Raw genomic sequence first — 17,899 nt, 5'->3', positions numbered from 1 at the left:
TGGGGGTACCTCGGATGGCTTCTGCTCTTGGAGCTGTATCATATGTTGTTCTTATGCTGTAGATTAATTATCTTTTGAAGTTTCATCTTTGCCTTTCAAATTCAACTTCACAGGTTGAGTTTATAGTGCTAATCTCTTTTTTTTTTTTTTTTTTAAAGCATTATTTATTTTATTTATTTATTTATTTATTTTGTCGTTTTTTCGTGACCGGCACTCAGCCAATGAGTACACCGGTCAGTCCTATATAGGATCCGAACCCGCGGCAGGAGCGTCGCCGCGCTGCCAGCGCAGCACTCTACCAAGTGCGCCACGGGCTCGGCCCTATAGTGCTAATCTCTAAAGGTCAAGGTCAACAGCAGACACCAGCAGCACAATGCAGAAGCCAAGAGCACATATGAGCTGTGTGTCCTCTAGCAGTCGCATAATCTCTCTGTGCCTCAATCTCCTCGTCTGTATAATAAGGATGGTAACAGGCAGCACCATCTACCTCAAAGGGTTGTAAGGAGTCAATGAGTTAAGCCACGTAAAGGGCTTAGAACAATGAAGACGGTCAATACATCTTGAAAACATCATGCTAAGGGCTGGCCCGTGGCTCACTTGGGAGAGTGTGGTGCTGATGACACCAAGGCCACAGGTTCAGATCCCTATATAGGGATGGACGGTTAGCTCACTTGGGAGAGCGTGGTGCTGACACCAAGTCAAGGGTTGAGATCCCCTTACCTGTCATCTTTTAAAAAAAAAGAAAAGAAAAAAAACACATCATTCTAAGTGAAGAAGCCTGACACAAAATGCCACACATTGTATGATTCTATTTATACAAAATATCCAGTGTCAGCAAATCCACAGACAGAAACAGATGAGTGGTTGCCAAGGGGCAGGAAGAGTATAAAATGACTGCTTAATGGGTACAGTGTTTCCTTTTGGGGTGATGAAAATATTCTGGAGCTAGACAGTGATGATGGTTGCACAATACTGTGAATGTACTCAATGTCACCAATACTAAATTTTATGTCGTGTATTTTACCACAATAAAAAAAAAAAAAAAGCTTGCAAAAGAGGTCAATAACGTTATCTATTATTTGAATTACTACATAAAGAACTGCTATAACATGAAATGTGCCAGGTGTCACCTAAGACAACAATGCTCTGCAAGTTCCCAGGCAGGACAGGGAATGCTATACAGGAGAAGCAAGGGGAAGGGGTGGTTTGGGACAAGCTTCATAAACACGATGGGTGGATTCTTGAGATGGGCCCTTAAGAGATAAGAATCAGCCAATAAAGGGAATAGCAGAAGCAAAGGAACACAGGTGACAAGTGGAGGGGTGAGGGACTGCCAGAGAACCAGCAGGGTGACAGCCATGGCGAAGCACCACAGAGAAGTGGACTTAGAGCCTGCAAATGATTTTAAGTCTAGTTCTGTCATTTACTAGCTGTGGGATGTTGAGCCAAAAATCTTACTGCTGAGCTTTCCGCGAAAGTGGTATACCCACAATTCTCTCAAAGAGGTGCTATAAAGATTAAAGAAAACTATGAAAGAGAAAAGCTTGATCTGAACCTGAAACACTACACAAATGTAAAGGATGTGGCCCTGCAAAACCCCGGTTCTCAAACTCGGCTACACCTCAGAATCACCTTGGGAGTTTTAAAACATTTTGGGCTGGCCGGTTAGTTCAGTTGGATAAAGCACAGCTTTATAACACCAAGGTCACAAGTGCAGATCCCCATACTGGCCAACCACCAAAAATAAATATTTTGTTTTTTTTTTTTTTTAAAAAAAGGCAAAAAAATTCCGATGACAGGGTCCCACCTCCCACACCCAGCAATCCCAGTGGTGGTAATCTTGGGTGTACCCTAGAAGCTGGACTTTGAAAAGCTCCCCAGAAGATTCCAGCATGCAATAAACGTTGAAAACCAGTGTTATAACATCAGTCAGCCCCAGAAAGCCAGAGAGTAAAGTAATGATGCTTTGAAGGCTGGAACACCGTACAAAGCTGACCTCAGGACACAGACGATGTAGAAGTCTGGGACGCTTGGTGGGGACAGGAGAGGTACAAAGCAATTCAAGAACAATTCTGCACCGTACCCTAAAGAGCCCTGTATGAGTAGGACCCACATTTTCGACCATTTCATATTCCTCACTCAGGGCCTTACACAGACTAGATGCTCTATGGTTTGTTTTTAAAACAAATCAATGAAATAGCTGAAATCAAACAGGTCTTGCCAGTAACTGGAATAAACGGTAGCTGTCTAGAAAACAGATATTTGTAGAAGAATTCATTCCCTGGAGTGAGTTAATAATATACATGACATGTTATAGCAATTCTAGTACCTGCAGACCTTTTTCTTTTTTAAAAAAAAGCATGTAATTTTTTGCTTTTTTCTTCAGGAGCCTCCTTAACGAATGGGAACTTCTCCTCCACACCTTTTAGAATAAAGCTAAATATTTCTGGCCTTCAAAGCAAAATAAATCTCATAGCTCTAGAATACTGAGGTATCCTGACCTCCAACCTTGGATTCCCTGCTCTGCCATTAAAACATCCCATATCCCAGACCTTCTTTCTCAGTCTTCACCCTCATGCATCCTGTTGGATCTGCAACTGCTGGCTTGTGTGCATGACCTGGGCCAGTTCCAAGCCAGACTAGGACCCTCCCTGGACTTTGACCCGCCACTCTTGCTGCCATCAAAGCGGCACAGATGCCATGCGATACTGATCACAACTGACTGAGCAGGTGGCTTGGGCCTTGGGTCTCAGGCCCCAGCACACAGGAACAATAAAAGCATCACAGGCAGTGAAATGCCATGGAATGGGCTGTTGAGTGTGTGAAGTAGGTTAATAACTAACCCTTGTGACCCTTTACAGTTTACCAGGCTTTCCAGATTGAAGCTCACATCCATTTCATGGGCAGGGGAGCAGGACAGTCCCCCACCCTGTGCCAGGGGAGAATCCCGGCTCACTTTCAGAAGGGGGAATGGAGCCTCGGAGAGACAAAGGGGCTTGCAGGATGTCACGTGTAGGAGCCAGGAGGGCTGTGTGCAGGAAGCCACTCTTATTACATGCTCATTACTGCTCATTTGCCACAGGTGAGCAGCAGCAGGCAGCTGGCATAGCAGTGAGTGTTGAGGGCACACAAGAATGATCTCCCGCCCTAGAAGAAGGCTTTGAACCATGTGGTCTCTAAGGGTTCCTTTCAGGGTAAAACCCAGTGGTTCCAACTGTCAATAGTCAGCCCTGATTCCGATTCCCTTCTCTCTGCAGTGTTCATTGATTCCAAGTTCCCTAAAATGTCTGCTGGCATCACCAGCCAGGAAAGATGGAAAGTACTCACCAAGAGCCTCTTCAAGAGTGTAAAGGGCACCCAAAGGGATAAGCTAGAGAAAAAAAGCATCCAAGGTCAAGGAAGACCTTTGAAACCAGTGTCAAGGAGCTGATGAAGAAACAGCAGGTGGGCACAGAAAAAAAAGACACTCTTCCATCAAATCTACTGAAAATTTTCCAAAGATGAGGAATTTGGACCTCTTTAAAGAAGTAAAGTCCAAAGGAAAAAGAGGAAGATGACTGGGCTCACTGGCAGGGGCTCAGCAAAGAGCAGGAATCTTGGACATATTATCTCAAGCTTTAGAGCCTTTGCATATGCTGTTCTAGCTGCCAGAAAGACTGTCCTCAGAGCCCAAAGCTTTCTCTTTCTTGTGGTTGCCCACCCTAGAGCTAACTCTCCTCTTCCACGCTCCCCACCTTAGGTCTCTCTCTAAGCTTGTTTAAAGCGCTAGGGCACTTTTCACATCAGGTATAACCACTATCGCCACTCAAGCTTCTTGAGGTCAAGGAACAGGTCTTATCTGTGAGCCCTGAGTCAGATGCTTTAAATAAGGCCAGTTCCCTGCACCATCTTTACCTCAGGCTAACCAAATATGGAGGATGCAATCTACAAAATCCATAAAGTAGAAAACTATATAGGACAAATGCTCCAGCTTCTTCAACAGATAAATGTAAAAAAAAAAAAAAACACAGGGGCGGGGGGACTCTGGTTAAGAATCTTTGATAGACTATCAACCAAATGCAACAGAAAGACCTTGCTGAAAACCAAGAAGGAAATTTAAACATGGGCTGCGTATCTGATATGAAAAATTACTGTCCATTATTTTCAGGTGTTTTAATAGTACTGTGGATATATTTTTTAAAACACAGTCCTTATCTTTCAGAGATATGTATCTGAAAGTCCTTATCTTTCAGAGTTATGTAAGCACATGTTTGAAATTACATGCTCAGAATTTGCTTTTCAATAATTAGGAAGGGGCAGAGCTGAGGGTATAAATGAGTGGCCATATGTTGATAAGTGCTGAAGCTCCACCATGGGTACTCAGGGTCCATTACCAGTCACCCCTCTGTATCTGTGGGTTCCACATTCATGGATTCAACCAACCACAGATCAAAAAAACTAGGAATTATAATTAAATCTGTATTGAAAAATGTAGACTTTTTTTTTGTCATCACTCCCTGAACAATACAGTATAACAACCAATTATCATAAGTTATCTAGAGATGATTTAAAATATACAGGAGGATGTGCATAGGTTATATGCAAATACTATGCCCTTTTATATTAGGGACTTGAACATCCTCAGATTTTGATATCTGCAGGGGGTCCTGGAGCCAATCCCCCACAGATATTGAGGGACAACTGTGTGCGTACAGTTCTATTTTTGAACATGTTCAGAAATGACCATAATAAAAACTTTTGTAAAAAGCGGCCAGAATTAAAGTGAATACTATACAGATCCTGCAATTGCTTACCAAATGCTACCAGCAGCAACTGACATCAGTTCATTTACCGCTAAAGTGAAGTCAACACATTAATTCCTACTTAGTAAGGAAAGGCATACCCGGGAAGCTTGTCGATTTAGGGGCTTAAACTGTTCTCTCTTGTTCCAATGAGATGACCTCCAAAGAGGAAGGGGATATGGGAGACAATCTCATAAAGATCAGGGATGAATGAGCTAAACACAATGAGAAAAATACAATGCTACCAAAAGACAGGTGGAAATCATAAAACAAAGCACACCAGGAGGAAGTACAGACGGCTAAAAAACACACAAAAGATACTCATCCCCACCAATAATGGGGGTAAAGTGAAGACCACAAAGAGTACCCACTAACTCCCACTCAACTTGTAAAATAAAACAAAAAAGCTGCCCAAGGCCAAGTGTTGGAGAAGAATGGACAGTGAAGCTTTCATATGCTGCTGGGACCCTGGAAAACAACTGTGCATGATCTGAAAACGCCCTGCCCACCTTTCCTCCCAGGTACATATGCAGGAGAGGCTGGCTTGCACATGTGCACCAGGAGATCAATTCCAGAAGGCTCAACGCAGTATTTTTTTTCTAATAGGCCCAAAGTGGAAACATCCCTAATGTCCATGGACAAAGGATAAATAATTAAATTCTGGTGTACTCTGGCAATAGAATAACCAGAGAGCAGTAAGAATTAAAGTTCCCCTATCGACATGGGTGAATCTCACAGACACAATATTGAATGAAAAATCCACTTATATAAGTTCACAAACATGAAAGACAAACTTAAGGAGGGAAAGAGGAGAAGGAGATTCGGGGGGAGTATTTGGAAACTTTAACAGCATCAGTGACAGTCTTTGTTCTTAAGCTGGGTGGTGGGTACAAGGATGCTCGTTGTATTATTTTTCTTTAAACTATTCATGTTATAGTCTTTTGTATTTATAGTTCATCATTTAAAAATTTAAGAATGTGCTGGACAGAGGACTTGATAACACTGAGCAACTCCAACAAAAATGTAAGGGAGAAAGAGGGCTGGCCGGTTAGCTTAGTTGGTTAGAGCATGGTGTTATAACACCAAGGTCAAGAGTTCAGATCCCTGCACCATCAACAGCCCCCCCCCCCCAAAAAATGTAAGAGGCAGAAAGGAATCTGTTTGTCACACTTTCCCAAGCTAAGACCAGACAAACTAGGAGGATGATCAGAAGAGTTGCAGGGGAGAGGTGCCAGAATTCCCAAGAATAAACCACAAGGGGGCCAGGGACATCCAACTCTCTTAAGGCTGTGCCACAAATGAATGGGCAGGACTGAGTTAAGGTCCAGACCCGCATAAAAATCCATTAACTCGAATGAATGGTTAAACAATATGTGGTACGTACTTAGAATGGAATAATATTCAGGCTTAAAAAGGAATGAAGTTTTGCCACATGCTACAACACTGATGAACCTTGAAGGCATTATGCTAAATGAAATAAGCCACACACCAAAGGACAGATACTGCATGACTCCCCTCATATGAGGTACCTAGAGAAGTCAAATGCCAGTGAACTAACTGTACAATTAAAAACAGTTAAAATGGTAAATTTTGTGTTACTTATATTATACCATGTTTTCTTTAAATGCATAATTCAGGGTAGGTGCAGATGAACCAGTGAGCAGATCGGATAAAGGAGAAGCTCTATCAGGCCTATCTCAGCCTACCTGAGATGTTACCACACAAACAACTGCATTCAGTGACAGGCATGAAAAAGACGCCACAGAGCTGAGGAGGCCAACTCTGCAGACACCTGCCAAACCAGGCAGCCAGTGTCCTCACAGCTAGGCTGGCAGGGTGGATGGACCCTGGGACTAAGCTCAGTGCTGGGGAACAAGGAAGCACCAGATGATCCCACAGGTGGGACAGGACCCTCAGAATATCATCTCCCAGTTCTTAGCTTCAAGAAGGAAATGCTGGGCACTCAGCCAGCTAAGACTTTGGGGAAAAGAACCTGCAAAAAATGCTGAGAAATGGTAGACAGAATCCAACTGCTAGAGACACTGAAAGACAAAGTGGTTCAGGAGAGACAGGGTTTTTTCGCATGAAATTCTGGCCTTCCCAGAGAGTACTAAGGAACACACATTTAACACAGGAAGGCTGGGTGTGCGCAGCATGGGCTGGGGGGAAGAGCACTGGAAAAGGAGTCAGGAAACTACATTCAATCTGGCTCTACCACACTTACCAGCTGAGTGGTCCAAGGCCATCTGGTCTCTGAGACCATCTGTAAAGGGGACGACCATACTTACCTTCGCAGGTGGTGGCGATTAAGGGAAGCAACACAGATTCTGTGAGCCTGGGAAGCAGGGCTGCCTAACAGGTAAGGGACCAGGTGCTTTGCAAATCAACCTCCAACCCCAAGAGATAGGTAACAACTGGTATTACTCGCTCAAGACACGCTGCACACACACATAGAATGAGGGTGGAATTTAAATAATCCAGAATAAGCACAAAAGAGGGCACCAAACTGGTGAGAAGTGTGTCAGGAAGCTTGGATGGGGAGCAAAAACGTGTTTTTTAAAAAAGAATATACACCATGTTTATAAATATGTATGCAAATGCACAAAGATTGAAAAGAACAAAGTAGGGCTGGCTGGTTGCTCAGTTACTTGGAGACCTAATACACCAAGGCCCAGGTTCGATCCTTGTACCAGCCGGCTGCCAAAATAAAAGAAAGGAATAAAGTGAAACCAACCAGTTGCTATGCAGCAGGACGGGAATATGTAAAACGCTTTTCTTTGTGATCATTTTAATGTTGTTCTATTAAGCAGTTTTTAAAAATGTAGCTTATTTCTGACCTGGAGAATTATGGCCATCAAACCAGAATGCCCCGGGATGAATTACATTCAACCAGTCTGACAGAAGATGTAAATCCGATCTCTGGAAATCCCAAGTGGCTCGTAAAGGAGGAAGGGGTCCCCATCCACCTGGGGACTTCTGGGGCAGGCTCCAAGCCCAGCCACCCCTCGCATGCCCAGCCTTGCTGTCACAGACCTTCTGAGACCACAAATCTCCAGCCAGACCGCCCAAGCTGAAAACAGGAGTCTACCTTTACTAACTGTGTGACCTTGGGCAAGTTTCTTAACTTATCTGCAAAGCCCTGATTCTTTCCTCTACAAATCAGGGATAACAACAGGAACTAGTGCCACAGTTTTTTGTGAGAATTCAACAAGATAAGCACTTAAGCACTTAGCACCAAGCACAAGGCAAATGCTCAGTAAGCTCTGGCCTTTATCACCAGTTCATGACACATTTGTACTTCCAAGGTTCCTGACTCACTCCTTGAAGATCCAGGGACACAGATGAGCTCTCAATCCTTCCCTACCTCAAGAAGCCCAGAGCCCAGGGAGGCCAGTTTTCTGGCTTCTGTCCAGCCTCCATGCATGTGCACCTGCTGTTTCCTCTGCCCAAGCACCTTCCAATGAAATCTAAGAGCTGAACTCCTGTGCATCCTTTGGGACAACTCCAGTGTCACTTGGGCATCCAACCTTCCCCAACTCCGCCCCACAGTTCAGCTGCTCCCCCGCTGCTCTACTTCATGTTGGGTTCCGAGTATCTTTTCACACCGTCTGCCCTTTTAGATAAGGAGCTCAAGAAACTACCTTCTCTCTCCTGTACCCCTCCCCAAGGCTAATACTGTATAAGGGCTCAATAAGCCTTTGCTCACTAAAAAATACACTGTGGGCAAACAAAAACATTTTGGAAAACAGTGGAAAATAAACCAGAAATTAAAATCAAATGGGACTAGTGAGATAAATCCAGCTCTAATCAGAAGCCATGGAGGCTGCAGAAGGGGTGAAATTAGGAGGATATGGGTAGAGGGGACATACCAGGGATGCTGCAGAATACTGCAAAGCTCGAGCCCATCTCTGTCAGATCAGCACCGTCCTGGGCATCCCTGAGCAGGCGAGAGTTGTGGTCACCCCAAAGCAGGTGCTCCCAAGTGCAAGGGGACTCTGAGGTCACATCAACAAGATCTTTAACCTGCCAGCAAGAGGAGGTGGCTGGGAGGCTGGGGGCTCAGAGGATCGGGGAGCTTACTTCTCACCCGGAAGACAGCTCAGATGGCCAACCCACACTGAGGGGGGATCCCTACCTCAGCTAAAGGCCCCAGGGAATATAAAAAGAGGAGGGCTAAGAGCCTCACCCTAAAGAGACACAAACATGGGATCTACAACCCCTATTCAAGCATGCTGAAATGACGGGGAGAGAAACTTCCATCAACCCATATAAATTCATCATTTTACATACATATTTATATCCAAATATGAAAGAAAGCACAAATGGATACATGCCACAATTTCAACGATGGTTATTTCTAATTAAATTTTAGATTCTGTTTTAACTTCTGTGTGTTTTCTAATCGTTCTGCTGTGACCATGTTCTAAACGTGAAATGAAAGTGGGGGAGGGAAGCCCACGCCAACCTGGAAAAAACACCAAGAACCAGCAGCTGAGCCTGCCTGAAGGCAGTAGCCAAGGGATAAAGGCATAAATGGAGTGCAGATTCTTGTTGAAGAGCAGGCTCCAGGTGGAGCAGAGGAAGGCAGGAGAACGCAGCCCCCGCTGGCCAAAGCAGTCTGAGCAGTGGGGAAGGATGTAACAGGTATTTTAAGGACAAATTGCAGGTGAAGGATTTCTGTGGTTACTGGGGTGAATTTTTTCTAAGTCTCCACACAAGAATTTAAAGGAAAGCCCACCCGCACTGACCTGCTACTGCAAAACCAAACAAACTGTGCCTTCATTCACTGCAGTGTGCTAGGGACAGAATTCAATGAGATTACGCACGTGAAAGTGCTTAGCAGGTTAATATTTGTTCAGAGCCCTGTACCCGTGTAGGGTCATGTTACTGGCACTGGAGTGGCTGGGACCCCGCCACCACCTACAGCCCATCCCCCTGCAGACCACCCCCCACCCCCCGCCCACCGCCACCAAGTAACACTGACAATCCAGCAAATGTGGAACCAGAGTCAGAGATCTCACCTATACCATATCCCATCTGGGAAGGGTGCTCACCACCCACCTCTCTCGCCCCCCACCTCAGCCCTCCTTTGAAAACAAAGAAAAGTACTTATGAGCATAACACAAACTCATGACCTATGTAGGTGTCCAAGGCTGCTCAGAGTCTCATTCATGGTCTGACAGGGGCTGTTGTTGGGTAAGCACTGGAGGGCCACCTTGGCCAATATCTGCCCCGCAAGGGCAGAAAAAGCAAGCCACCCAAAGGAACTGGGATGAGACAAGGTGCCCACAGCAGCCAGAGCCTAGGAGAGGGCAGAAATGAGGAGTTGCTTTCTCCTACCTCCTGGGGTGTCCTATATGGCCCCTCATTTTTTCCCACACCAAGGGTGAAGACAGCCCTGCCCTCCAAGCGAGACCCCACTTGGCCTCCCCTACATCCACCCCCTCCCCACATACTCACTTGCCTCACTTGCCTCCACCTGTCAACTGCTCTGGCCATTTGCCCCTTCTCCTAACCAGGCCTCCTCAACCCTCACTGGGACGATTGTACAAGCACAATTGGTCTCAAGTTCCCGTGGCCCAATCTCCACTCTACTATGGCAAAAATGGACTCTGTAAAGCACAGGTGAACCCCCAGCTCAAAGACTGCCAGCCCCCACCTCTTCGCCTATAGAAGTTTTCAGTGCATAGTGTAGCTGCGCTCTGATCTCACGTTCTACATCCAGGGGTGTTCAGAGGGTGGGGAAAGGACCACCTTTATAAGAATCTCCTAGAGTACCAGTTAAAAGTCCAGCTTCCTGACCTATCGAATCAGAAACTCTAGGGGTGGACTCTGGGAATTTTAATTGGAGAAAAAAAAATCTCAGATGACTCTGTGTACACTAAAGTTAGACAATCATTTTAGGATCCCTGTACTGGCCAGCTGCAAAAAACAAAAAACATTTTATTAGAATTTCCCACTGTTTGGGAAAATCTGTCCTACTTCCAATTGTCAGGAACATAGCCCCCTTCCATGATCCTATGTTAGGACTAGGGGTCAGTCTTCTCTCCTACCGCTGACCCTACACCTTCAAAGGCTGGACAACCACCGTTCCCAAAGTAGCCCATTCTAACTCTTTCACTGAGTGATTCTTAAATAAAAATTATAGGAGGCTATTGTTTTAGACTAAGTTCCTGCACTAGGCCCCAAAAGACTAAACTAAAAATCAAAATGGAGTCACCCATGCTAAGTTCCACATCACCAAATCTAAACTAAATTGTGGTCTCACCTTCTGAAAAATTAGGAGAACAGACAACTTCCCAAACAGGCCACTTTAAAAAATCTTCAATAGGCATGATATGAAGATCCCTATGCTTTAATCCTTACATAAGAAGGAGCCTGAAGTAACCTGATGTTAAATAATCAGTTATTTTTCTATTATTCTGTCTCTCTGTCCCCATCTCACACGGATCTACTTTATGTTCTTCATTTCTGCCTTCCTCACCCTTTTTGGGGGAGTAGGGGTAGGTGGTTGGCAGGTACAAGGATCCAAACCCTTGACGTTGGTTTTATAATACCACACTCTCACCAGCTGAGCTGACCAGCCGCGCTAACCAGCCAGCCCAGAGACACTTATTCTACTTTATGTAATAAAGTGTCGTACGATTTTAGAATTGCAATAAAGCCAATTGAAATCTTTAACTAATCTTTAACTAAGTTTGTTGTAATTTTGTTCTCTGACATGATCAAAGAGAAGTCACTTTATATCCATAGGCCTCAGTTTCCCATATATACAATGGGTGGGATACATGCTGTCTAGGGCTTTTTTCAACTGCAAAATAAGGCATATGACCTTCATGTTGTATCACGTATGTTCTGCTGGATCAGAGGTTCCAGTCCTAAAATTCTATGAACCTGCATTTTTCTGTTTTCGGGGTTTTTTTGGGGGAGGGGGAGCACAATTCTTTTCTCATCTGAAGTGGAACTTCTAAACAGCATCTCTCATGCTACATCCAACTTCCAATCTCCAATGAAGAAGAGTCAAGCAATGGTTAGCCTGTTTGGCATGGCTTTTTCGTTTTTTTAAATCTCCATTACTAGAAACTTTTTCAAATCCTTTCCATAGTCCAAAAAGGAGTAAGAAGTTTATCAGAATTAGAACCTTCTAGCAAACTTTCGGCAGCACCCTGCTGTTTATTGAGGCTTTTTATATCCTTTCCATCATTGAATCATCCCAACATCCCCATTTTAAAGACCAGAAAACCAATGCTCAGAGAGCTGATGTCACCCAAGGCTGCAGAGCCCGGCTGCAGGATGCAAATGTAAATCTTCTAACCTTCTAACTCTGAAATTCCCCATGTTTGCTCTTGTACGGCAACAAGTCAATGTGGAGTTCCAGATACAGCAACATCAACTGCACTGAATGCAATACTGGCCAATGAGTCACCCCCTCCAAGGCATGGTGGGAGTGCCAACCAGCCAGCCACACATCCTAACAGCTTTCCACGCAGAGCTGCTGGAAGGCTGTGCACATGGGAGGCGGGGCTGAGCAACAGCCATGCCAGGGATTCAGTCAACACAGCGCTACTATGAGTCAACAGCAGGCGCTGCTGCCAGGCACACTTAATGGCACCTTCAGCTGCACTAATGGAAGGAAGGTGTCTAGGGCAGGCCTCCCTCCCTTGGCCTGCCCTGCTCTGAGCAGACCACACCTGAGAGCTGGGCAGGGAGGCGCTGTCCAAAGCAGGGCCAAGCTTTCTGCAGAGGGGTGGCCCAGGGAACACTCAGGGTGGTAGGGTGGGCCGAGGATTCACCTGGAAGCTGGGCTTCTACAGCAAGCACACTTTAGACCGCATGTTATAAATGGATTTTTAAAGATCCTTTTACTCACTTTATCAAAGATTGAGGAACCACTGGCTATCCACAGCAAAGGTTAAGAACACCCAGGGGTGCTAGGTGACTCAAGTTACTTCCAGACAGGGAGGCTCCAAGCCCTGTGAGAGGAGAATCGCTGGAGAAGACAAGTACAGTTGCTTCTTACTTTATTATATCTAACAATTGGACCATGGCATTACCAAGGGACACCAGATTTGAGATCCTATAATCTCAAGTGTCAAAGTCTCCAGGAAAACCTCTCAATTCCCCCATCCCATCTGTCCCCAGAGCCCTGTCTGGGTGTGTCTGTCATATCACTTAGCATCATTCAGAATTTAAAAAACAAGGGCTGGCCCATGGCTCACTCGAGAGCTGATAACACCAAGGCCACGGGTTCGTATCTCTATATAGGGATGGCCGGTTAGCTCAATGGGCGAGCATGGTGCTAACAACACCAAGTCAAGGGTTAAGATCCCCTTACCGGTCATCTTTTAAAAAAATAAAAAACAACAAAAATAACGTTTCCACCTGTTTCGCTAGAGCCTACAGGCCACATCTCATATCACCATAGCACAGCGCTTGGCACACTGGAGACAGCCCCAAAATACTGACTGAACTGTGCTAAGGTGCCACAGCACAGTCATATTGAGGGTGTTGCTTTGCTCAAGGCAATTTCAGAACACAAGAGTCCTGACTAGGGCTCATAAAAAGGTTTATGACAACGCACAACTACTTTTCATATGTTGAGCAAAAGAATTCCTGAGGCTAATACCACCAGAGGGTTTTAATTACAAAGGAGCCACAGTTAGCGTGGCAATGACCCTGGGTGTGTGTGGAAGTGAACAGACAGAATCTAGCTTAGAGGTATCACAGTCAAAGGTAAATCCCATCTGTGTGATAAGCAGCATGGCAACACCAGAGCCCAGGCAGCAGTAAAAATCCAGGAACACAAAAGGCAAGAATAATGACCAGTGGAGCCAAATGCCTAAGAGGACCCTCTAAAAAGTGAGTCCAGGGAAGTGGGTGTGAGGAACAGCACAAATGCTCCAAATTCATCGGGGAGCTGGCCACCTGGTGCTAGCCTCCTAACTCCAAGAATTAATTACAGGAACTAACGCTCTGATCTGGGAAAATTAGTGCAGGAGACTGACTGCGATGCAGTTCTAATAGCTAATAAATCTTTAAATCGATGAGCCGTGCTCGCTGGTGATTTTTCTTCATCTTTCCTCCCTGAGAGCTCTTGTGACAACAGCCAGCATTTGCTTTTTATTTGCCTTTGGGCAGGGTGAATATACATATGTGTGTGTACAAACAAAACTGGGGATTCACTAAATCACATCTGAAAGGCATCAAGAAATCTGCCATCAGGGGGAAAACTGGGATGGGTGAAATCTTTCACAAAGTGAAGAAACCTTTTGAGATGCAAATATGCCCCCCCCCCCCCACAGCCCCCTCAGGGAGGGCTCCACCTGCTGTGGTAAATCGGCACTCCCATCCCAACCTGTTCCTCTGTATACCTGTTTGGGTCTATTCACCACACTTGCACTTAATGCGGCTTGCATTTTTCATCTCAGAACCACCACTTAAGCCTGTCGCACAAGCCTGACAGAAGCAATACATTTTATAAACGAATTATCCCCAGGGAACAGACAAGAAAACCAACGGCAAGGAGCACTGTTTAAGTTCCCAAGGATAGCATTCCCTTCCTAGATCCGAGACGCAAACTGCGCCATATCCTCTGCAAACCCCAGCTGCCCACTCCAGAGGAGGCCTGCTCACCTCTCCTCTTCCCCAGGCTCTTCAAGCCTCCTCCTTTCAGCTGGGTAAGAGCTGGAGAGCCTCATTCTTGGGGAGCAGTAACATTTTAATGCTATTTTAAAGACAACAGCTCTAAGATCTGGAATGTTGGCTCCTTTTCACTGAATAAAAAGGCCTCAAACGGGTATTTTCAAAACAATGATATCCTATGGAGAGCACAAGGAACCACAAAAATGAAATTGCCATAAATTGAAACTGTCTCAAAATTAAACCTACAAGCATGAAGCCCCAAGCCAGGCAGGCTCCGATTTTCCTATCTTACATGTTCCTAATTCTCTCATGGAGTCCAAAGAATTTCTCCCACCCGGGAAGGCCTAAGATGCTTTCTTTGGAAGTCCGGGTATGTTATTTCTTCCCTTGAAAGCCTCGGGATGATTTGTAACATTCATCTAAAGCTCAATTACCGCTCTGTCCTCAGTCACACCCAAAGATTCCCGAAGGCACCGACTGCTGCAGCGCCGGGTGCGCAGTAGGCGCCCCATTAATGTGTGGGTTTGATTTGATCTGATCTGGCCCCTTCGGCCATTAAAATGCATTGGTAGCTGGACGCCCTGCTGGGGACAGCAGCGCCGGCCTAGCTCCCTGCTGGCGCGGGTGCAACCACCTGTGGGCGGGTGGCCGGGCGGGTGTCCGGACGCAAGGCCGGACGTCGCCGCCCTGGGGTGCCCCACCGGCCGCGCGCACGTTGCCCAGCGGAGAAAGTCCAGCACGCCAGGCCCGTCGGCTCCCCGGGGCCGACTCCCAGAGCCCCAGCAAAGGATCTGCCGGCGCAAAGTTGGCCAGGTCCGACAGAGCCGATTCTGGAGTTAGCTCCCAGGTCGCCCTGCGAGGCTGCGGGCCAAAGGGGCTTTTTGGGATGGGAGTGGGGGGCACCCAGAAGGAACCAACCGAGACTAGAAATGGCCCCCTAACCCCTCCCATACTTGGGGCACCTGTCAGGCAGCAGGCGAGGGGCTTCCCCTCTCCACCGTCTCACCAAGGCCGGGTGGCGAGTTTGTGGGGGGTAAGCTGGACACCTCGGAGCAGCCCGCGTTGCTTAGAGATTTTCCACCCGATAAGTCGGCATTAGGAAGGGCCCCGGCTAGGATCTGGGGGGCGGAAGGGAACAGCGGTCACCCGCGCCAGGGGGCGGGGACACAGGACGTGGGAACTGTGAGCGCCGGGGAGAGCGTGAGGCCTAAAGGACTAGGTGGGCGCCTGAGAAGGTGCAACGTTGCGGGGCCCCGGAAGAGACCTGGCCGGGGTGGCCCGAGAGGGAACGGAGTCGAGGAGTGCTCGCTGGAGAGGATGGGGGAGTGGATCTCCGGAGAGGTGCGAGGGAAACAGCCCCGAGCGAGAGGGAGCTGCCCCCAAGGGGCGCGGAGTCAGTGCCCCGGCCCGGCCCGTCACTCACCGGCAGGTCCACGCTCACTTCGGTCCCGTCGAGCAGGAAGACGCGACAGTAGAGGGTGGCCTTGGCGGCGCCGGCGGCGGAGATGTGCACCGCCGCACCGCCCGTGAGCAGGGGGCCGCCGCCGGGCGGGAACACGCTGCCCCCGGGTGCGGCGGGCAGCGGAGGGGCGGCGGCCGGTCCCCCCCGCGGCCCCCCGTCGCGCTCGTCCCCCAGCCCGGCGGCCCCGCGCCCCGCCGCGCCCCGCGCGTAGCGCTGCATGGAGCGGCGGCCAAAGGTCCGGCGCAGGAACCGCAGCATCCTGGCTGGGGGCGCCCCGTGCCTCCGCCCCCTGCGCCGCCGCCGCTGCGCCGCCGCCCGGGAGCGCCCCGCGACGCCGTCAGTGCCCGCCGCCGCCCGCGCCGCCTCCCGCGGGCTGCAGCCCGGGGCTCGCTCCCGCCGAGGCCGCGGCCGCGCTCCGGCCGCCTGCGGGGCGCGCCGGCCCGGCCAGCGCCGACTACGAGTGGCCGCGGGCGGGAGGGCGCGCTCGGGGCGGCCCCGGGTCCCGCCGCCGCCGCGCGCTCTCCCGGGCCGGCGGCCTGCGCTGGCTGCCGAGGGAGCCGCTCCCGACGGACGGCTGCGGGCGGCCCGGGGGCTACGGGGGGCGGGCTGCGGGCGGCTCCCGCGCCGCGCGCCGGCCGAGGGCCAGCTAGAGCAGGGCGCCTGCGTGCTCTCGGCGCGCTCGCTCCCACTCGCCGCGCCGCGCCCGGGGCCCGAGGAGGCCCCGCCGAGCGCCCGCTCCCGAGGCGCCTTTTCCTGCGCCCGCAGCCCCCGCCTCCCACTTGGGAGGCTGCACCTCCCGCCGCTGCTGCCGCCGCCGCCGCCGGGACTGCAGCACGCCCTCCTCCCTTGGGGCTGCGCCGGGTAACCGCAGGCCGGGTCTGTGCTGCCCCCTGCCGGCCCGCGCGCCCACTGCTGCTGTAGGTGTGCTCACGTGTGTCCACGTAGGTGAGCACACACGTGTTTCCGGCGCCCCCAGCCCCGGAGACGCCCGAGAGTCCCCCCTCGCCGCGGTTAGGAAAGCAGGCTGCATGCCCTCCGGGAAGCCTTGCCCCGGAGGCCAAACAGAGAATAGCATCGTTTATCCTTCTGGAAACAGAGCACTCAGTTTCCCCTTCTGGAAAGTGAAAAGGGGTGGGCTAGGTAATCTACAAGGTCTCTGCCACTTAATTAAATTCTATCAGTTTAAAATCTCAGAGCTGGAAGGGCTCTTTCAGCCATTCCGGTCCAATGAACTCATTCCACATGAGGAAATCGAGGCCCGGCGAGGAGGGGAAGTACTTTTCCAAGATACTACGCGGAAAAACACCTTTCCTCAAGACATTCATGTACAGTACTGAGGCAAAGGCTTGCATAAGTAGCTGTGAGAAGGCTAATAAAGGGTGAATAAGTTACTGGGAAGTAGAGTAGAACTGAGGCCCGGAGAATGAATAGACTACGACACACTGAGAATATCAGAGACAGGGAATTCGGCTTCCTGTATGGGCCAGCCACCAAATAAATAAATAAATAAATAAAGAGGGAATTGTTTATAAGCAATGCCACTCAGGTACACAAGTTCAAGGTCTCCTTCAGAGAGAAGCGGATTGTCCAGTGCTGGTAAATGAGGAACGTGAAGGAAGATGAGGCTGAAAAGAGGTCAGGCCTCTTGGGAGGACTCACCTTACTATTTATCGCACCCTGAATCTGGTGCCAGATACTGTGCTAAACCCTTGCTATCCATCATCTCACCTAATCCTCACAACAGCTTGGTTCGACAGACATTCTTATCCCCATTGTACAGAGAAGGAAACTGAAGCTTAGAGAGCTTAAGAGACTAACTCCAGATTTCATGGTTAATACCTGCTCTTTTACAGGGCTACAAAGCTGTTGCTCCTAACCACCACCTCTGCTGCTAGACTGAGACATGTGGCATGATTGACAAGCAAGTGAAGGTTTCTGAGAGGCCGGAAAAAGGCAGTAGCCAAAGCAAAAGGGACAAAGAGGGAGGGATGAATTTAGAAGGCATTGCAAAATA

General features: G+C 48.5%; 1 protein-coding gene across 3 annotated transcripts in view; it reads right to left on the bottom strand.

The window, feature by feature from the left end:
• Nucleotides 1-16,143, bottom strand: part of EPB41L4B (erythrocyte membrane protein band 4.1 like 4B) — a 125,860-nt gene extending 109,717 nt beyond the window's left edge. For all 3 annotated transcript variants that reach the window (XM_063081812.1, XM_063081811.1, XM_063081813.1), the window contains exon 1: nucleotides 15,847-16,143. In XM_063081812.1, coding sequence (XP_062937882.1) covers nucleotides 15,847-16,143 — 297 coding nt within the window. The remainder of the gene's footprint in view (nucleotides 1-15,846) is intronic.
• Between the last annotated feature and the right edge of the window lie 1,756 nt (nucleotides 16,144-17,899).

This window comes from Cynocephalus volans, chromosome 17 (genome assembly GCF_027409185.1).
Source record: "Cynocephalus volans isolate mCynVol1 chromosome 17, mCynVol1.pri, whole genome shotgun sequence".
In the NCBI taxonomy this organism is placed as follows: Eukaryota; Metazoa; Chordata; class Mammalia; order Dermoptera; family Cynocephalidae; genus Cynocephalus; species Cynocephalus volans.
The sequence above is the reverse complement of the archived record's forward strand: the minus strand, read 5'-3'. Positions and strand labels throughout refer to the sequence as shown.